The sequence below is a fragment of the Phyllostomus discolor genome, chromosome 5, assembly GCF_004126475.2.
Source record: "Phyllostomus discolor isolate MPI-MPIP mPhyDis1 chromosome 5, mPhyDis1.pri.v3, whole genome shotgun sequence".
Taxonomy (NCBI): domain Eukaryota; kingdom Metazoa; phylum Chordata; class Mammalia; order Chiroptera; family Phyllostomidae; genus Phyllostomus; species Phyllostomus discolor.
Genome location: NC_040907.2, coordinates 84,778,079 through 84,800,286, shown reverse-complemented (window position 1 = coordinate 84,800,286; position 22,208 = coordinate 84,778,079). Strand labels below are relative to the sequence as shown.

Sequence of the window (22,208 nt, the reverse complement as noted above, 5' to 3'; positions counted from 1 at the left end):
AGAACTGGGCAACGCAGGTGGTGCTCAGGAAATAGAACACGTATATGATAACAAGTTAAAAAGTGCCACTGTGCCATAACAATTATAGTACAGACTTATAACCTCACCATTAACAGTACTTAAGACTGTCAGAATTCAAAAGCAGGCTTCACTGACTAGCGGTCATCGATTTGCATTTTTCTTGGCATATGTAGAAAGTAAAATTAGATTGCTTTCTATCTATCTCTAATTCCCCCAAACCCCCTGTTTTCCTTATAATTTTAAACTTTGTTTATTTTTATCTCTGGGTTTCATGCATTAACAAGAGTATTTAGACTTCTAAAACTGCCTGTTGGAAAGGACTTATTTCACTTAAATGCCCTTAAAAAGCATTAACAGAACCACCACAGTATTTATTAGATCTTATAATAACCTCTTTGTCTTCAAGCCCATGAACTGTGTAACCCTTTCCCTTAAAAGAGTACCCTAGGAAAAGAAACATTACTATTATCACTGCCTGCCCACTAGAACTTGGATCCAATTTTCAGAAACTGCAAAGTTATAGAAGTTTGTCTGTTTGAAATCCAAGATTACTAGTTGCTTTTCTATGACCAGAGGGAAAGCCACATGTTGCCTACGCTGGATTTATTAATTCTCTATAAATTTTCTCTGCCCAGCTCGGGTGCAGCAGTGAGCTCATTTATTTACTTGTATAGCAACAATATAATGAAAACTGGGTCTGGCTGTAAAAAGCCACCTTCCTGGGCCATGGCCATAGTTAACCTTTCCTAATGTTTATCTTGTGCTCATCAAGATTTTTCTCCCTACTATTGGGAAGCAATATACTCTCCTGTAAAGACATTTTGATGTTTGATTTTATGCTAGAACTATACAGCTAGTCTCTTTTTCCAAATGAGGAAAAAGTCACAAATGAAAGCTCAGAAGTAGAGCGGGGCTCTTGGGTCACTTTCATTTGACACAGCATTGGGCGGCGAACCACTCAGTGGAAACAGTACCCTGATTGTTAAGGCCCTAGCACGTCTCCCCTGCTGCTCTCAGGAAGCTCTTTGTGCAGCTAGCACTAAAGCAATATTTAGTTATGGAGTGACCAAGCGCCAAAGAGCAGCTAGAAGCATTTAACGTGAAAGAACAGGATGGGAAATGACGTCTGGGTTCCTAAGTGCTTGAGGTCTTTCTCTGGACAAAGCTGAATACAGCCCGTGACAGTTGGGTATACCAAAGCCATTTCTTTTTCTTCTTTTTAAATATCCCATGGACCAAAATGTTCTTTGAATAAAAACTAGAAAAGGCACAAGCATTTTTGTTCTTTTGATGTCCAAATAAATTCAACAGGACACAAAGCACTAAATCTAGATTTTGAAACAGATTTTAGAGAGATGCCCACTGATGCTCTAAAGGGGATGTAATTATGGAAATGAGAGAAGGAATGAAAATTTCTGGACCCAAATGCCTATGGGCATCGTTTGTTCCTTGAAAAGGAGACCTCCCACGACTTAACTGGGAGAAGACACAATGGCTGATGGAGCACACTGATCACGTGGCAGAACTTGGTGCCAGTTCTGAAGGGGGCTGACCCAGAGCTGTCGCTTCAAGAAACACCAAGGGCTTCTGCCAAACCAAGAGGATTAAACAGAGGAAAATGGGCAGAAAATAATGAGTTCCAGGACAAAGTATTTTCTTAGCTCTTGGTAACAAAGAAGGGATAAGAGTCTTTCTTACCCAGACCCAGTACAGGAGCTGGTCTGCAAACTCTCATTCTCCCTGGCTTAGCATATCCCAAGCCTCCCCCTGTGTCCCTGCCTGCTCCTTGCTTTCTACTGACAGGGTTCTGTCTTCTAAAGGAGACTGTGGTTCTAGGTAGGAAGGTGGACCGGATCCTAAGGGAAGGGTATGAAAGATTTGTCAACACTTAGAGGTCAACTGAAATTTATATTACCACCTGAGTTTCTTTTATTTAACAATCCTGAGGCCAGGTCATTTCATTAAACTTTTCAAGCAACAAGCTTGCGGGGGGGTGGGGGGGGTGGAATCAGATGAGATCACTTGGGTCATACAATTTTAGCAAAGATCATTAAAGATAATGCAGCTCTACTCCCCATTTCACAGCTGAGGGAACTAAGGTTCAGAGAGGTTATTCAGCTCCTTGATGACAGAGAAGAAATAAGGACCTTGGTTAGCTGGATCCAGCAGTCCAGCAGAATGCTCTGTTGCCTATATTAATAAGACATGTAAAAATTTTACTACTTTTCTAATTTCACAATAAATACTCCCAAAGAAAGTTACTTCTTTACTTGAGAAGCAAAACCTAAAAACTGGGTATCTTATTTTTGGGGATGCCCCTTTTATTGGGAAGCCCACTCTGGGAGATTTAACTTTACCTGGTTAAATGAAGTTATCCATTGGAAGCAATTTGAAAAGACTGTATTTCCGAAGGCAGAGAAAGCCCATCCAGCAATGGTCTCAGCAGCACACCCCAGACTTTATATCAGCGTAATCACCTGTTCAGTACTTCTGGATCGGCCCCGCGTGAAACTGACCACTGCAGCTGGGAGGTGGCATTTCTACATTTCTTCACTCAGCTTCCCTCAGCATTGAGGCTACTCTAAGGATCTGAGGTAGGAGTCTTCTGGAGTGACTTTAATTCTTCCTGGCCCACAGGATGCTTTTTAGCACCCAGGATTCTGGTGAGCTGGACTTGCTAATGAAGTGTCTAAATGTGCCCTTTTATTTTAGGGCTTGGCAACACCAACCATAAGCCAGGATGTAAAAATTATTAGTTTCAGAGTCAGGCAGACGTAGCCTGAAATATCAATTCTGCCTCTTAGTAGAGTTATGTCCTTTAGCAAGTTAACTTCTCAGACCTCAGCTCCTATCCTGTGAAGTGAAGGTTGTGAGGAACACCTTAGGAGGCTGTTGAGAGGAGTAGATGAGATTCTGGACATAATGTCTGCAACATGGAGCCAAAGTTCAAAGGTACCTTTGACTCGATGCCACTTTATGTATTTATTTTTTCAATGATTTATTAATTATTATGTTTTAAATCCTCACCTGAGGATATATTTATTGATTTGAGAGAGAGAGAAACATCGACTGGTTTCCTCCCACACACACTCCAATGGGGGATCACATCTACAGCCTAGGTATGAGCCCTGATCAGGAATCAAACCTTTTAGTGTATGGGACAGAGCTCCAACCAACTGAGCCACCTGGCCAGGATGAGTCAACCCCAGACCTAAAACTATCTTGAAAAATGAGTGAGTAACTTAATAACATGCTAAAGGCTACACAGTCGATTGTTGGTAAATTTGAAGACAAATAACTATTCTGATAAACAGCTGGTTTAAGCACACACTGCTTTGAGAAGACCTAATATTACAAAAATTATTCAAATAAATCAGATGTGACAATGGTGTTGCTAAAGGAGTCTTTTCTTCAAAAACTGATCGCCCCTAGGGTCCCTTGGAAGAGAGGACTCCTTTGTACTCTTACTGGAGTTACAACTTCTGAGAAAGACACCTCTCTAGGAGTATACCTTGACAACTAAGTTTGTGGCACAACTGTTGAGACACCAGTGCCTTTCTGATGGTATCTAGCTCTGCATTTTGCACAATGTACTCACACAAATCCACTTTTAAAGGTGTGGGCCGCCAGTATTAAGTTTGACTAGCATCATCAAATCAAATAAATAAATGTATTCTTTTCTTCTCCCTCACAAGTGCAGCATTAGCCACTTAGTGTGACATCATACTATACACATAATATCTGACCTATTCACTTTGAGGAGCACAGTCACTTAGCATGAAATCATTGAAAAGGGAAGATCACCTCTGTTTGCTTTCGTGTGGGTTTATAAGAAGTTACCACTGCACTCTTAGACATTTCATTATCTCTGAGCTTTGTAACAAACTGCAACTGAGTTTGTAGGCCTTGGCACTGACCAAACAAAAAGGATCTTTGTTCATTTTTAAGGAGCTCTTACAGTTTGCTCATTCCACTGGCATGGGTGAGTCTACGGGGAAGAGATACTTCTCATTTTCAAAGTGAGCTCATCATCAAGTCCTGCCCTTGAATTGCTCAAGGACTTCAAATTTTGTGTAAGATTTAAAATTTATCTTGAATCTCAAGGGTAGAGATTTTAGATGAAAGTTCACTTCTCTGCATAGCTCAACAAGCCATGTGCTAAGGAAATAAATTCATTTAAATTAGGACGATTTTCATACAGAAATGTACAGCTCTAGAACATGGTCATACTTTACTGAGTTTATAAGTGAAGAAACTAGAGGTACCTTCTGTCCTGTCAAACCCTGCTGTTTTTCAGGGGGTGTATATATGTATGTGTGTAAGGAGGGAATAAAAGAAAGTGAGGTAATGTCAGGGTTTATCTTCTCTGGGCAATTTCATTTCCTCTAAATCTATTTTTACTTGTTGGGAGACAGATCATACAGCTAACATACAGCCATTAGTTGGCCAGTAACTGAGTGTTGCTCCGGGCAACCAGATTTCACAATGCTTCAAATCCCAATAAGGGGAAGTCCTTTGCTCTTAAACATTGACTATGGGTGTGTGCGTATGTGTCTGTGTATATGTGTAATTCATGATGACTCAGTGTCTAAGAAGGTATAAACATTGTAGCTAATCTATTTCTGGTTCTTATATTACCTTTCAGGAATGGGCCTAGAAGACTGGACTAAAATCTTTGAATCATTTCCTGCCAACACATGCTGTATCCCATTTTGGAAGGTAGGGAATGGCCTTTAAAGATAATGTAATGAGGTCTAGTCTAGATAAATCTTAACATTACTTGAATTTTCTGAATTCCTATAGCAGTGCCGTTCTTGAAGCACTGCTTGCCCCAGCCTAGCCCATCATACCCACTATAATGGCAGACCACTACTGTTTTAATGAGCCCACGAGTGCCCTTGAGATTAAGAGATGTGTACTACATATTTTGGGACCATGGAGGAGGGAGACAATGCTGGTGTGCAGACAGAAAGCTTCACAGAGGAGATTGACATTAAAATGGGTCTTAAAGTATGAAGGGGAGTTCACAGGTAGAATAGAGGAAGAAAGGCATTGTGGGTCAATAGTATACACAGAGGAAGCTCTGCTCCTCAGTAGAAAAAAAGCCATTTTCCTTTTTAGGTCACTATAGAAGGATTAACTGATCTTGTTGTCTACACTGGACAAAATGCATAAAAGTTAGGTCTTCAGACAAGTTGAACTTTCCATCAGTCATGCTTTGGATGTTCGTGTTTTGTGTACAGATAGTTGTGATTACAGAAAACAGATGGTGACATTCTCTAAGACCTTCTAGGGGAAAACTACCATGTATAATGTGACATATGTCATAACAGAATATAATGAGCTGACTGATGGGATTTGAACCGTATGTGGCAGTGAATGGGTGATAAGAGCAGAACCACTTTTTAGTTTATTTAAAGGTCAACTCAAATTAAATGCTTCATTTCTCGCTTTGGCCTTGCTCATTTGCTCACTGGGTGTTATCTGTGTGCTAAGACTTTGCTATCAGCTTGGCCTATAGCAGTAAAGGCACAGCCACAGCCCCTGACTGCCTTAATGGAGTTTACAATTTAGCCCATAATCATCTTCAGAAGGACTCAAAGTAAATCTAATTCCACCACTTAGAATAGAAGCAACATGTCCAAACGATAATCAAAGAAATACACGTAACTCCCCAGAAAAATCAAGCATGAAATGGATGAACTCAAGAGGCAGTTTTATTGATCTCTAAAACAGAGAAATGAGACTGTTTCAGACCTTTGTAGACCATAGGCTTTTGGGTGTTTGGGGGCTCCACTCCAAACCATACTACCACATGAAGGAGAATTTTTGCTTTAAAAAATCGAGAACATTTAAAAAATATAATTCAGCTTTTCAAATTATTGGACTATGAGTAACTCATTTAATTTAGAATTGCCTGAGTTCTTGGCAATCATAGGACATATTTAGAAATCTTTTCAAAGTGAGAAAAATCTAACCTACAAATTGTTTTCAAATGTAATGAAATATTTATGAGCCCTAAATGTAATAATGAGATTGACATGATATTGTTTCCTACACATTTTTCTGTTTATTCATTTCTATTTTGCAGTTTTTGTGTTTCATAGGTTGGAGCCAAAGTTTTTTATTCAGCTCTCAAACATTCTCGTAGGCCCTGGGCATTCTGCCCACAAGGCCTAATGGATAAAACGGCCCTGCACACAAACTCAGAGTGAAAAAGACCAATGAAATTAAGTAAAGGTGTCAGTGTATATGGTTTCCAGATAACTTTGGGAGTTCTTTTCTACTCTGTGCAAAAATCTTGTAGAAACAGAGAGCCACATATGCAAAGGGAACAGCCTATGTGCTGGCATTGAAGTATTTGCATATTTGGTGTATAGTGAGAAACACAAACAGGGCTGATGCAGTTCGAAATAAACTCAGAGGAAGGAAAGAAGAACAAGGCGAGGCAGACTAATACTGTTAAGCCCCTGCTATGCTAAGCACTGTGCCAGGTCCTTTCTATGTGTTGCTTCATTTAAGTCTCACAACAACCCTATGATTATTCCCATTGTACAGGTGAAGAAAGAAAAGCCTACAGAAGCTCAGTAACTTGCTGAGGAGTAATAGCTATGAAGAAACAGAACCAGGAGTCAGCCTATCCCCAGCCCGTGCTCATGCTATCCTCATTTCATGAAAGGGTGGGGATTGTATTATATGATTATCTCTCCCTAACCACTGATTTAATGAATGACAAATGTCTTTTGAGATGGATGGGATGCAAGAAGGTGGGTAGAGGCTGGAGTTTCCCAGAGAGCAAAGTTGTAGTGACAGAAGGCAGAATTCACTCTTTTTCTTTCTCTCAGTGATTCATTGGTAGAAAAAAACTGTGGTGGATAAAATTTCTGAAGCCAATAGTCTGTTTGCAACATGAAGGGAATCTTTAATCATGGAAAGTCCCGAATCACAATCAGATTGGAATATATCCAACCCCTACATGGTCCCTTCACAGTGCTTCTCAGTGTGGAGTCCTGGACTACCTCCCCCAGAACTATCTAAGGAGTTTGCTAAAATGCAGAATCCCAGGCCTGGGTTTAGAATCCCAGAAAAGGCCTGGGGATATGCATTTTAATTCACCTTCCTTCCATCTATGGGTGATTTTTATGATCTCTAAAATTTTAAAACCATACTTTAGTGGTTCAGAGCAAGATTCCACTATTTCCTCTTTCTTCTTTAAAAGATTTTAAGGACCACAGCTTAAACTACCAAGAATGTCTGGTTCTTGGTCCACCACCCTTTTATAGATGAGATATTTGAAAAGAAAGTAGGCATGGGACTATTAAGCTACAATGAGAACTCATCCCCCTCACCCTCAGGCTGATCCCCCTAATATAGTGGGGATTAACTCTTGGGGCTTTTGCCTAACTCATTAGGATATCTGCAAATATATGAATCAGAAGTTTACACTGAGGGTGACATTGATAGAAGTTTTTAAAATGGCTGCTGTTACCTAGAAAGTTAAATTTATCTCTTAGCAGCCAAGTCATCTCCACTAGGAAGGAAGGAAGGAAGGGAGGGAAATAAGTGGGGAAAGAAAGAGAAGGAGAAAGAGGAGGAGGTGGTGGTGGAGGAGAAAGAGAAAGAAAAGAGGAAGAAAGGAAGAGCAGGAGAAGAAAGGGAGGAGGACAAACTCACTCCCATGGGAGGGGGGTTTGTAAGCCAAAGATCTAGTGAGTAGGACAGAGGTAGACAGCCTAGAGAACCAAAGGCTCTAAGATGACTTCCAGGTGAGATCAGGATATCCTGCAGAACACTTGGTGTTTGGCAGAAAAGAGCCTCTCGCCCTGCCCATTCTCACATGTTACCACATTAGGCCCCCACTGCTCAAAGCAGCTCAGGGCTCCAGGGGTACTCCCCTCCTGATCTCTGGTCAAGTAAGGTCTGCTGGCATCCCCTGAAAGGGCTGGCAGGGGTCCTTTTCAGAAATTGGCTTCCTCCTACAGAAATCATCTACCCACCTTTTGTTAACTGATTTTAGAATTAAAAAAAAATAAACAAACATAACGTTGAGTTCAAGTCCCCAAGGGTAACCCCAGCCCCCAACATCAATCCAAGGGAAGGTATGGTCAGAGTCTCTCCCCCTAACAGGATGGAGAGTCATAGACTGGAATCTGCAGTGTAGTGACAGCAAATAAAATGGGAAGAAGTCTGAGGTTTTAGGTTTTTCAGACTTGGAAATAAAAAGGGTGAGTCTAAAAAAGAAAACATGTTACCTTCCTGCCAAAATAAACTGTGATGAAAGTTTAGACCCCACCACCTTTCAGCCAAGCATTTCCTGTTCTGGTCTCCCCTGTCTGCCTCATACTAGCTCAGATGAAGGAAGAGCTATTTTTAAGGTGCAAACAACCGGGACTAAGAATGAGAGATGTTATTTATTTATAGTTACACCTTTCAACGTTCTTTTTCTTCTCTGAAGACAGAGGCCTGGTTTGGCTTTCTCTTTGAACTTGAAATTGATGGGGTAATGACTTTGAAAGGTCATGGCCAGTCTCTTTGTGGACAGGAATAATTGGCTTGGGCAATGCAAGTCAGAAAGATGTTTACTTCTTGAGGGATTCCTCCTAAAGTGCACACACTCGGGTTAGGCATACATGTGCTCCAAGAACTGTTTGGTAAAGCATACTTTAGGCAAAAGAGGTAATTTGGATTCATTTGTGGTTTTGTTATTTAAGAAATCCAACAGCAAATTCCCCACCCCCATTGTTTTTCAACACAGGATTCCATTATCATGCAAATAGATATTCCCTAATTTACATGGATTTGTAAATTTAGATTTTGTATTGGATTTTCTTGAGACACTGCACCCCATATATGTAGTGTTCTAAGAGCCAACAAGCTCTTTCTGGCATGGAGCTGCATCTTTTGTTATTCAAAAGTCTTTTCTGAGTCTGTTAAATTGTCCCCTTCTTAACTCCAAACTTACCGACCCTTGGAATTTGCCAGTAAACAAAAGAGAAAAGCCCTCCCTTGTAACGCTCACATAAGCATCATCTCGGTTGTTGTGGCTGTTACCCCCATAAACTCAATGACATTATTTTCTTCCCAGCACCAAACAGAACAGTTTGCTTCTGTTCCCCCACTACAATGTAAGCATCATGAAGGCTCTATTCACCCTTTAACTCATCACTGTATCACAAGCATGAAAGTATACTAGATACTTAAAATTCATTCAATTAACAAATTTCTATTTATCTCAAACTGTTAAGGCATTTGGAATTATACAGAGTGCTGAAGAGGGTGGTCCTTCCTTTCATCTTTTTTTTAACATGATACCTTTCTAAATATCTCAGCTCCACTGTTTTCGCCCACTGGCTCAGGCATTATTATAGAAATTACTTGAAGAATAAGAGGATGGCTCCTTTCTAAATACAAGTATCTATGTATTTTAAATGAGTCAAACTGTAAGCTAGCAACTCTGAAGAAGAAGTTGGTTGGCATGACCCACACTCCCGGCTTCTTCCTTCCTTGCTTCCCCTACTTCCGGTGGGTTCTTTGTGCAGCCAGGCCAATGGGGTTATGACTCAGCTTTTGGTGAAAGGAGGGTCCTTGCTGCATCACTGAGCTTGTACAAAATTTGGTGCCTTGTACCATTTAAGGAAGAAACCGAAAAGACTGAAACTATTTGAGTGCAGAACCTAGATCTGAAGGCAGATCTATCGGAGAGATAGAAAGGAACACTTAATAATCCCATATAACCTGGAATGGCACAGGAACTTATTATGGCCTTTGGTCAACAGTAATTGGCACCTGGTAGGAACTCAAGAAAGTTTTGCTGACCAATGTATGAAAAAATGATGCAAAAATAATGCCGAGCTAGGGCATTTAGATATACTTACTTCTTGGAAGACATACTTCTTAGAAGGGTCAAGTTCTTATTCTGGGAACATTTCTATTGCTCTGAGTATAAAGGAAAATAATAAATTGGAACAAAATTTCAGTCAGTTGTCCACTCACCTTTTTACTAAAGTGGGGACCATTAGCGCCCCCAATGCCTCTTTGCACAGATGGTGGTACTTGATACACATCTTGTTCCTGGGTACCATGACCAATGGGTACTTGATAAATCCCCTGATTTTGGTAGGAAGGTGGCACTTGGTAGATTGTTTCTCGAGGAGTACCCTGTGGGTTTGGCACTTGATAGAGCTTCTGTTGGCCAAAGGTCTGCTGAATCAGTCCAGGAGTAGGCTGGTCCTGACTGGAGGAGGCCTCCTGCATGGGACCAATCAGAAGCTTCACCCGGTTGCCTGGGACAATGCCTTGCCGACCATGTAAAGAACAGAGCCACCATCCTTCCAGTCCTCCAGTGTTCTGCTCTATGACAGTGAGGATGTCTCCTTTGCGAAAGGCCAGTTCCTCAGCACACTCTGGGACATTGTCATATAAGGCTCTTGCCATAAGATTCTAGGAAGGAAAGAACAGAGGGAAATCATCTTAGAATATTAGCTTAGTCCCTTTAACACCTAAAGCCCTTTCTCTTATGGAGGGGCGCACCTCCTGAAAGAAGACAGGAATAAATCTAAATGATATCCTGTAAGGAGAAAACCAGATGGTGCAGACAAAAGACAGATACATACATTCTGTGTCTGCCACCAATGACATCAGACTGCCTCCTTGGAAAAGCTTAGAACACCACAAGAGAGCTTTCCTCTAGCAGTAGATGCTGTGCCAAGGAATTATGAGTAGCACTGCTAAAGAGTCAGAGAATAGTTCAATATACAAAACATTTTTCTGCCTTTCTTAAAGCCAGCTTAAGGAATAAAATAGTCCAAGATATTCACATGTACTATAACTGACATTTCTCACTTTTTTCATGAAGAATCAAAGAACATCCCTGATAACAAACAGTACAAACAGCATTTACATTTGGTGTTAAAATGGAACCAACAGTACATTTATACGTGCCTTAGCAGTGGTTAAAAATTTATATTCTCAGTTGATCACAAGGTCCTTGGATACAGGGAGAATCTCCAAGCAAGGATTTTTTCCATGATCATGGAGCATGGGGCATAGTATGACGGGAGTCTCTAACTCCAGATTTGATGGCAGGGAGCTACAAAGAGTTTATCACACGTAGGTAGATGCCATCTCTCTCTGTTGGTCTATTATTCATACCTTTCCTGAAGGTCCCTCCTCACCCTGCCACTATTTCCTACTACTTGAGTCTCGCCATTCACATCAGAAAGGCTGTGCCTTCCCCTTTCAGGGGCCCAAAACACTCTCTCTCTTTGTATGAAGGCCTGTCTGGTACATTCAGTACTAAGCAGACAGCCAAAGTAGGCATTCAGCAGAGAGTGGGCAGGCAGTATGTGTTGACATTCTTGGAAGCCTTTCAAAGGCTCCAAAGATTTCATTTCTTGGCGTTAGTAATGTTTCGCAGCATGATGGCAGCCATTACCACATGCCTTTTCCTTCCCAGCACACAGAGGAGTCAGGGAATGTTGTAAATTCACCACAAGCACTCGGAAAACTAAAAACGATCTCTCCAGAGCTTCCCCAAAATGTCTGGGTACACTAGTAGATGTTATTGTGATGATGATCATTTGGGGGAGGAGGGGCTGCTGACTGCATGGAGCATGTTTGTGACTTCACATAAGAGTGAAACTTGGGGTTGTTGTTTGGACTTCTGTGCCCTGTTTTTTCTTTTCTAGAAATGTGGACTTCATCTTTGAGCTTCATGCTTTGCATTCCTTTGTAACTGACATACATTAATCATCTACCCCTGTACTGTGCCCTGTAACCGCAGCTATTGCTCTGTGAACTGGTTCTCTGCTACGGAGTGGTCGTGCTCTGAAAGGAGTCTCCCCTCTGGTCAGGGGTTGGGAAGAGGCCCTACTTTTACTCTGTTAACCAAACTCCTCTCAGTCAATGCAACTACTTAAGCTAAGGAAACGAGATAAAAGCCATAGAAGTCAGTACCCAGGAAGACTGGTGATGCTCTTTAAGGATAAGGTTAAAGTCCTTGTTCTTGAAAGTTTTGAGATCCAGGAAGTTGATGTAGCCAGGAAAGCAGTAAGGGAAGCCAAAGGGAAACTGAGGGTTTGTATTCCAGGTGAACATTTTACTTAGTATTTATATTCTAGGAAGCTTTGGGCTCCTTTTAACAATTAAAAAGTTCACATATATAAAGATAAAATCATGCACCATTCCATTCTGCTTTGAGGAACTATTTAAGAATGTGTCATGATCCTAAAATCTCCTCTGTTTCTCATTTTTCATCTTGTGGATGTTCTGTAACCTAAAAGAAAAGTCACAGATTACAGAAAATAAGATTCTAGTCCTTTGCACCAAAATGATTCGAGGGAATTACTCCACCAGAGTGTATTGGGACTACAGAACAGAGAGAGAGAGCTGACCCCCTCCACACACATACCCAGCCTCTGTTCCTTTTTCTGAGGCCCATTTAACAATTGGAAATGGCTGCTAAGGAAGCCCCAAGATGAAATCAGAAGTGATAAATAATAGAGGTCAGTTCTACAGGAACTAAGTGTGGGTGGCTGTGTACCTTGACTTCAAAGCAAAGAAGGAAAGGAAACAAAACAGTAGAAAGGTAAAGGACTACAGACTTCATCAGGATAAATAAGTTGAGGCTTTCAGAGCTGGGCCACAGCCATGGAACTCCATGGAGCACAGACATAGAACACTGGACCATGCTTGATTAGAGGTGGAGAGAAGTCCCTGTGTGAGGGCTGTTCTGGATTTTCTTTGTCAGCTGTCCCAGTGTCCTTCCCCTAACCTGGTAAGCAGCATGCTAATGTGTCTAGAGGTGCTTCAAGAGCTGCTTCTTTGGAAGTACTTTCAGAGTCCACTGTCCTTGCTAATGGAGCCACTGTGGGCGAATTTTCCTATTTGTGCATGACTTCCCAGCAGTCCTCCTTATTGCCTACAGAGATCAGGATTTAGAAAGAGGGCTTGTCATGGCTGTTAGTGCCAGACCCCCCAGTGCTATCTTGACACCTCCTACACTGACAGATATTCTTAGTCTTGGCTGAAGAGGAGTGAGTTATTTAATATCTGTGTAAGCTACAGGGAGCTAATGTCTATACCTAGCCACTCTCCCAAACAAAAGATTCCAGCTCCAGAGACCTTTAGAGACACTTGGACCCAACCTCCTCATTTTACAGACAAGAAAACAGATTGGGGTGGGGGGTCACATTTTATCATTTGACTAAGGCCACATTGTTGGAGTCAGAGATGAGGAGAGAACTCTGGTCTCTTGGTTCAAGTCCCTTTCCATGTTAGCTCTAGTAAACAGTGTCCTCCTAACTTGGCTCAATTCCATTATATTTCATTCAGTACAGCTTTAAAAATGACCAATTCTTCTTGTCATTTCTCTAAAATAAACAGATTCTTGGGGCTTGGTGTCATAATTGTGCAACTAGGGCAGATTACCTCTCCCCCTTGTGCCTTAACTTCCTCAACTATAAAATGAGAATGCAGATAATTACATCGACTTCATAGGTTTGCTGTGAAAATTAAGTGAGTTAACTCAAGTCAAGTACTTTAACACTGCCAGAGATTTAGGAAGCTACTGTTACTGTTTATTTCATTTGCTGGATGGCACTTTGGCCTTAGGCTCCCTACGCTGTTCGCCTCCTCTCAGTTCTCAATCAAGGGTACACCATATTCTACTGATGCTATCGTATATTTATTTAATACATATCTGATATTTCCCTTGCTTACACTTACATTTAGGAGAATTGTCTCTTAAAACAATATTGCTTTGAATTAATAATGAGTTCTAGGCATTGCAACCTCTTGTCAAGTATCTGCCTACAAACATCAGCAATAAAACTGCTGGTTACATTCAAGAGACCTTCTGAGACAAAATACCAATACTAATCCTAATGATATTATTGAGCAAATTTTTAAAAAATATTATTAGATTCCAGCAGAGTACAATCCATCAAAAAGTGGGAGAAAACATGGGCTTGGCTTTTGAAAATACTTAGTGTGTTGGGGCAAGAGTTCAGTAAGATGATAACAACAAAATTAAGTGTAGCTAGAACACAAACTATCTCATTCAAAAGAGCACATGCAATTTGTAAGTCAGCAAATTAGGAGTTAATTCCTCTGCCTAGGAGAAGGTGGAGGAACCCTCTCCTTCAGTGCAAAGGTATGTTTCCTTAGGGCCATAGAGTCAGAAGGTGATTATCTGAGTATCTTAGAAAAACCCAGGAAAGGCAGATATACTCTTTCTCACCCCCCACCCCCATATTTATCTCCATGGCAGGAAAGGTCAACACAGAAACAAATCAAGGAGAGATAAGAGAGCTATGTAATTCTATATCCAGCTGGATGGTTAACCTCCAGAGATTGGCAGTTAGAAACGCAGCTTGGGATTGGCAAAGTACCAAACAGTTGGGCACGGAACCTGAAAGCCAGAGGAACTTTAAACAATTATAGTTAAACTCTTTTACTTTACAGATGAGAAAAATGAGGCTTAAGAAGTTAATGATTTGCCAAAGTTACCTGGCAAGAAGGTCGCAGAGCAAGGACAAGAAAGAATTCAGGCTTCCCGAATTAGAATAGTATTTAATAAAGTTAAATACATATGCTACAAAAGTTGTGGTTCTAATCAGAATTGGAAATTGACCTTTAGGGTCCTGAGTCCTATTTGAGCCAAATACATGGTGACAGAAGATGATTTGACTTTGGATGGTGGGCACACAGTGTAATACACAGCTCATGTATCACAGAAATGTACACTTGAAACCTATATGACCATATGAACCAATGTCACCCCAATGAATTTAATTTTAAAAATCCTAATTGAGGGAACCTTAGTTGTAGCAGCCTCTAACATGGATCCCATCCTGCACTTTCTCGAAACTATTCTGGCTTCCATGTTACCACTTCCTGTTTCCCTTCTCTCATTCTTAGGACTACTCATCTTCCTTCTTGTTCACAGAACAAAAAAATTTGAGGGGGCTCTTTCCTTAAGTGATCATGTTCCAAAGGGATCTCTCCTTTGCACTTGTCTCTTGCCTGTATGCCCACTCCGTGGGCATACACGTCCCGTGATAGGAAATCACGTCCATGGTGTTGGTATCTAAACACAGATAACTCTCAGATCCATAACCCCAGCCTGGATACTGCTGCACTCCAATTCCATGTTTCCAATTGTCTAGTGGGTTTCTTTACCTCAAAATTAACAAGTGCAAAAATCCCTTTCTCTTGCTCTATTTTTCTTCATTAACAAGAGAAGAGAGTGGCTTCAGAGGTTTTCAGAGTCTTTTCACAACCTGAAACCCAATCAGCTTGGACCCTGCTTTCCTCCTCACTGTCACTCCTAGTTCAGGCCCTCAGCAACTTTGGGGGGAAGGGGTGGCAATTACTTCCCAACTGGTTTTACTGCATTTACTCTCTTCCACATAATTAGAAGAGTTATCTTTCCAAAATCTATCTAATCGTGTCTCTTCCCAGTTTTCTGTTATAGTATTTCTTACAGTGTAACTTGTATTATCCCATTCAAGATTGGGAACTCCTTAAATTCAGGGAAGCTGTCTCATTCCTTTGGCATTTTCAGAACTCTGTAGCCCAGCATCTGAAACAAAATAGATACTCACTAAATGTTTGCTAACTAGAGTGGATTCTGATTTCATGGTTCTCTACAGAAAGGGTAAAATTCTTTTCTGGAGACATCAGCATGATATTTCATCAAAATTTTCAGATGGGCATAGGAAGATAAACTAATGGAACCAGAAGGATAAGTGGTGTGTCCAAGTCACCAAGCCGCACAGCCAGAGAACATGCGATACAGCAAGCAGGAAATTGCCTGTCCCTACCTATTAAAACAGGATAATGAAGTTGATGGGAAGCCTGGATCCAGTATCCACAACCACCGAGCAAACAGGAAGGCGAAGAGGAACTGAGCATCCCTGCCAGATTAAATACAATGTTTTCTGTAACAGCCTTTCTCCCTTCCATGCAGCGACCCGTATCTGGCAGCAGGTGTCTGAGCATATTCATACTTTGCCAGAACATAGGGTTTCTGCTATTCCTGGTTCCCAAACTATGCCTGAGGAGTGGGAAGAAAACACTGTACAACTAGCCAGAACAGTGGGTAGGTCACATGATAACTCCCACATCACCCCCACTCTTCCCTGCCTTTTTTTCCCCCACTGCCATCAAAATGTCAAGAAAGCTTATTACTCCTACATCCAGGGAAACTATCTGCTATTCCAAATACAGAGAAGTGTGACTTGTAATTTCCATGACCATCTATGCTGTTCTTTGAAAAAAATTAGACACAATGGGTGGTGTGTCACCCCACTACAACTGATAGCATCACCAATAGCCCAACTTCCTTTTATTATTTTTACTTTATTCTATATTTATCAAGCAGGAGCTCCTGCCACAGCCTCAGGGCTGCCACATTCTCAACACCATGATTTTCCTGTACCTAATCCCCCAGACTTTAGTCTTGGGATCTGGCAAGGTTGTGTGACACATACACACAGAGGCATGCATATACTCTGGGCAGGGCGGATCGTGAGAAACAGACACAGTACAAAAGGAAATGGCCATTGTCAAAGAAATCAGTCCTAAAGGAAGTGGCTAAAAGATGAGCATCAAGGTCAGTCTGGGGGCACAGGGGAAGAGAAACGCTTGTGTGCTTTTGTGCCTACTGACAAAAATCAGCTTCTGTTTGAGGGTTGTCAAACCACTTTGGCTTCCGCTTACTATTACCTTCAGGGTATAGGGGGATATGGGATTTCCCAAAGGAAGGAAATATCCATAGAAAACATGCATATCTATAAGCATCTGGATTTCACTTCTTGGGATATTTTGGTTTACACATGGGTTTTTTTCATTGGACTATCTGCAATGTTGAATTAACAATCTTCCTGAGCTTGTTAACTGGTGGACACAACACTTTCAAGTTCAGCAGTTAGAAGATGTGATATATAGCACATCCAATTTTTTCTCCCCAGCAATAGTCATTAATTGCAGTCTCACACACTTTCCATCATGTGGTCTGAACTAGTCAGAGAAAGACGGCAGCAGGATCCTCGCAGGCCCCACTAGTCCCTTGTCATGCTGCTGATCACATGAGGAGTGTCCAATACATTCCATTGAAGATTGCTCTGGCCCCTAGACCACATTTCAGCCAATTTTTTAAAAAAAACTTCTGGAAAGTGCTTCTAAACCCCTATGATAGTTACAAAGCTTAAATGAGTATCCTGGACCCTCTCTGATTCTTCATGTCATTTACTCTGCCACAAGTCCTTAAGTTTTCTTAGATTTTCCAGCCTTGTGAACTTTTGGCCATAGCATTCTCTTTGTGTGGTTCAGAGTGGAAGATGCTTAAAGAAGGTGACAGGAGATACTTGCTTCCCAAAGGTAGTCTTTGGCATGCAGCAGCCCCCACATGCACTATTGGGGTGTGCTCTGTGTGTGGTGGTGCGTGAGGTTCCCAGAATCTTACCGTGTCCTCCATATTGACCTATTTCTATCCAATGAGGGATCATTCAGAACCCAGCATTACTTTGGTGGTTCATGTGCCCAAGTAATGCTTCTTCAGAGTTGGTGAGAACATTTGACACTGCTTGTAAATTTAGATATTTGGGTCTCAGAAAAATTTCTATCTGATCACACTTGGTAACATGATATGGACAGCAGAGATGTGAGATTAAGTTAAAAAAAAAGTGTTTCTTCAAATACTGGGCTCCTTTCCTTTCCTTTCCTGCATGAGAACTAATGTCACCTATTCTCCCTTAAGGTTGATAGAGGGCAGAATTTGCCCTCTATCAGAGGTTGGGATTTGTTAACCAGGAAGCCTAGAGCAAATTCTGTTTCAGATTAAAAAATGACAAAGGGTTTGGTAGGTAGGTGCGCACAGATGAGCGTTCGTGTGTGACTTCAGTCCTCTTCTCTTATTTCCCACCTAGTCATGGGGATGAATTTGATTGCTGACACTATTTGAGAAAACCAAATGAAAGTTTGAGAAAAACAAACTTTCCTAACAAGGCTGATGATCATAAATTATAGTTGTGTCTTTAAGAGCTCAATGTGCCACACTTGCGTGGTCTTTGAGATTGAGCTAAGCAACTCCTGAGGGACTTGGGGAAGATGGAAGGGCACAGAAGTTTCTGTGGGTATCAGTACCAGAGGTCAACCACAGCTTGACCAGAATCAACTACATTAGAATATCAGACTAAGAAGGGATCTGAGAGATCATTTTAACCCAATCTTCTTGTTTTACAACCCCGAGAGTCTCCTATTAGATTAGCAGCAGAGTCATAAATAGCACCTGGTTCCCCTCCTAATCTAGGATTTTTTCCACTAGACCAGGATGTACTTCCTGAGAGCCTTCTCCATCTTAGAATTTAGTACTGTTGCTATTAAGCCTTGGAATTTATAAGCATTTGTCCCACGTTGCCTGGTTTTGATAGATTGAAGTACAGTATATTGGCAAAGGATCAAAAACATGGGGCAGGCACAAACTCTTTTCAGGGTTCTGTCCCTAGATAAATCTGACAGGCGCCATATAATGATGAAGGCCTGACACCCACTCACCCAAAAGATAGGTTTTATTAACAATAAAACAACCACCTGGATTTCAGCCAACATTACAGTGTTGGCACTGGATCACATCTATCGGCCTGTCTAGACAAATCCCTCCAACATCCAGGTACTTAGGAAAGCGAAATGAGAATTGTTATAAAGGGATAGGAGACTCCATTCCATTGTATTACAGTATATTTTCAAAAACAACATCATTTCTCAAAAGCCAAAACATACAAGTTATAACATTTAATAAAATATTTGCACCAAGGGTAGCCCCCAAGGTCTAAGGCTGTATCTAAACACAGTATGATACAGTACCAACATCTAAATACGATACCAATACCAATACAAATACATACACATCCTGGTGACTTTGCCTGTCTCCTGGCCAGAACCCAACTGATGTAATTTGGATGCTGACACTCAGTGGAACTCTTTTGGACACCCCTTGACCTAGGTTTGGTGCTGATTGCCATTGTCCCACTTAACTTGTGAGGTCCTCAAAGAATTCTAAGAACTGGATCCAGACACTTGGCTGAGAGGGTGTATGCAATTGCGTGTTGTTACCATTGTAACTTCAGAGAAAGTTTAGATGCTGCTGCTTCCCTGCCAGAAGTGAGAACGATGACAGGAACAAATGGAATAGGAAAAAAAACTCCAAGTGAAATTGTTCAATGGCTAGGTGTATAGATAAGCTCCAACATGTAGACATTATCCATCAGTTTATGAGAACAAAATAGCTTTCTTTAAGGCCCATTTCTAAGTGCATTATAGACTATATATCAGACCATCTACGGCGACCTTAATTCTCTTAAGTGTCTTCCTATGGCCTGTTGGTTTTACATGTGACCTGAGGGAGACCGCCTGCTTCTTAGTATTTTGTGGTACTTGCTTGAACAAGTTGGTGCTAAGCATAAAAGGGGAAGTTTCCTTTTGGTTAGGGCTTGTTACACTAAGCTCAACCTTGCTCATGATAAAATTATGGCAAACAGTTCTATAGTTATATTTTTGTACTTCTATCACAACAAACCAGTAAGGCAATTGTTTTTAAGCAGAAGGAAGTAGGGGCATCTAAGGCCAGTGATTCTTAACTAAAATGGATTTTTGTCCCCCCCCCCCAGGTGACATTTGGCAATGTTAGGAGACATTTTTGGTTATCAGTGTGTGTTATGTGAGTTCCGGGTAGCTAGTGGGTAGAGGCCAGGGAGGCTGGCAAACTTTCTGTGATGCACAAGACAGTCCCCCACAACAAAGGCTTATCCAGCCCTAAATGTCATCAGTGCCAATGTTGAGACACCCTGGATAGGAGAACAGACACTAAACTGAATTAACAGAGTCTAGTCTCAGTCCTGAAGACTAATGACAATGAAATCATGCTACCTTTTGTGCCTTTGTCCCCCATCTAAAAAATGGGGATAATGAACATGTTCTTCATAATAATATTATGAGGAGTCATGAAATTATATATGCAAAGTGCTCTGATTTCTTCACAAGAAATGCTCTCTATAAAATCACAGCCCAGTTATTACTGCACTATTATGAGCTCATGAAATTGTGTCTTAAGAACTGTACTCCACCCCCTCAAAAAAATTCCTCCAGGAAAAGAAAATAAACCAGAAATGATCTCATCATGATTACACCTGCCACACCAGAAAACAGACACAGTTCAGAGAAACTAAATTCTTTCCCTCCAGCAATGAAGTAAGCTGTGTCTGTAATTAAGATCTTAATAAGGGAGGCAGGAGGCTTGCGCAGATGCTGCAGGCTATGAGGCAGAGTGCTACCACGCCAGGTCTAAAACAAGAACAACTGAAATACAATCTCCTGCTGCCTAACACTCTCAGGTGTTCTCTGCACAAGCACCCACTGCAAGACAGGCTTTCTGTCATTTTTACAGATGCCTATTTCTGCAAGACAAAAGAAAAGGACCACCTTATTACTTACAAGTAAATGCTATTTATGACTCTAAGTGAAAAATTTGCCTGCATACACTTAAAAAAAAAAGCTTCTTAGATAATTCCCTGTCAATAGACTGACATGAGGGGAAAAGGATGATGCCTTGGACAGTTGACTGATCGCTGGAGCAGCTCATGTTGACTGTCTAGAGTGGCCGAGTGTTCCTGAACTTTCCAAGACAGTCCCAGTTTCAAATATCCTTCCCATTGTCAGACCATATGTCCCTTCTTGGGGTTTTTCTAAACATGGATACATATCCACAGAAATTATATATGCATATATTTTAAACTAGAAATAAAAGATAGGCCATCAAGTATATGTCTTGCTAATGGATTTGCCTTGGTTAAATTTAGAATTTGAGAGAAAACAGATAGGTACAGATAAGAGTCTTTTGATTCAGTCAATGTTCAAGTTCTCTAAATGATAAGCTGATCTTTACAAGGAAATGAGATCTATTCCAAAGGCATCTGGGCCTCTGTGAGACTGTCTAGAATTCCAGCTTCACAGTGAATGGGGTTATTAAGAGAAAGAATGATGTTGGGCTAACTGTATTTTTATGTTGTCCTCCCTGACCCCCAAATAAGGGTGTGCTCATCCCACTTAGCTCTGAGTGAAAAAGGTTGGAGACTCAAAGAATAACATGAGTGTTCCATCCCAGGGGATCACTCAAGGGAAAGAGGGATCACTCAAGTATTGGCTGCTATGCCAATACTGCTGTGATAGTACTGAAATCCTGCTGGTCCACTAACCCATTTCCTGCCAAACTCTTAATTCATACCCCAAAAGATTAGTAACACCTTCCCCCCCCAAAAACCCTCATTGGCAGGTTACTAGCATGTACTGTTAGATACTAAAAACTGAACACCAAGAAGACTGGAGTGTCTGGCAGTCCACTTTGCCACCTTCCCAGTGTGTTGGCTTTGCTTGTTATGGTTATTGGGGGTTGAGGGCTGGGGACCTTGAATATCCAAGCTCATTCTTTCTGTAGCGTACAGAGCCTGCGGACAGAAAAGCCTATGGGAGTCACCCACATTTCCTGGGGGGTGAAGTGCTAAGTTAAGGGTAACAAACGGACTACCACAAATCCATGAAATTAGGGCTAATTCATATAAGAGATAGCATAGGATTTCCATATAACTAAAAGAAATTAGGAAAAATTAATGACACATCATACTGTCTAAATGCATATTGCTCTAATAAATAAAAAGATCTGGTTCATATCTTAACCTTATACGCCTTTTGGTTGCAGCAACTTTCCATTAAGTTTGACAAATAATCCTCTCCCCACACACATGAAGAGTAAAGAAAGGAATTAAATTCAAAAGGAGGTGTCAAACATTTTTGTGCAATGCTTGCACTTTTACATATATTCATGGTTGCTCAGTCTTTATTTCTGGTAAGCATAAACATTGACATTCCACATAAGGAACCTTTTTGCTAACATCTTATAAGTATCACCTTGACATATTAAAATATCAGAAGGAATTCCCATTTGCAGCATATACACCAAGGTTTACAAAGAAATAAGACACCTCCGAGGCAATGGACCCAGTCTTTGAACCAGGATCATGAACCACCTTGTTAAACATTATTTAGCACCATTAATGGTTGGGGAGGTGGAGATGGTGGTGGGGGGACTAACTCTTTTTAAAGAATAAACTGGTAATTAGTAGTCCATGAGG

The 22,208-nt window shown here is 41.0% G+C and overlaps 1 protein-coding gene across 2 annotated transcripts in view; it reads right to left on the bottom strand.

The window, feature by feature from the left end:
- Positions 1-22,208, bottom strand: part of NEDD9 (neural precursor cell expressed, developmentally down-regulated 9) — a 181,699-nt gene that overhangs the window by 15,714 nt on the left and 143,777 nt on the right. For both annotated transcript variants that reach the window (XM_036026509.1, XM_028511336.2), the window contains one exon: positions 10,015-10,461. In XM_036026509.1, the coding sequence (XP_035882402.1) occupies positions 10,015-10,461 (447 nt within the window). The remainder of the gene's footprint in view (positions 1-10,014; positions 10,462-22,208) is intronic.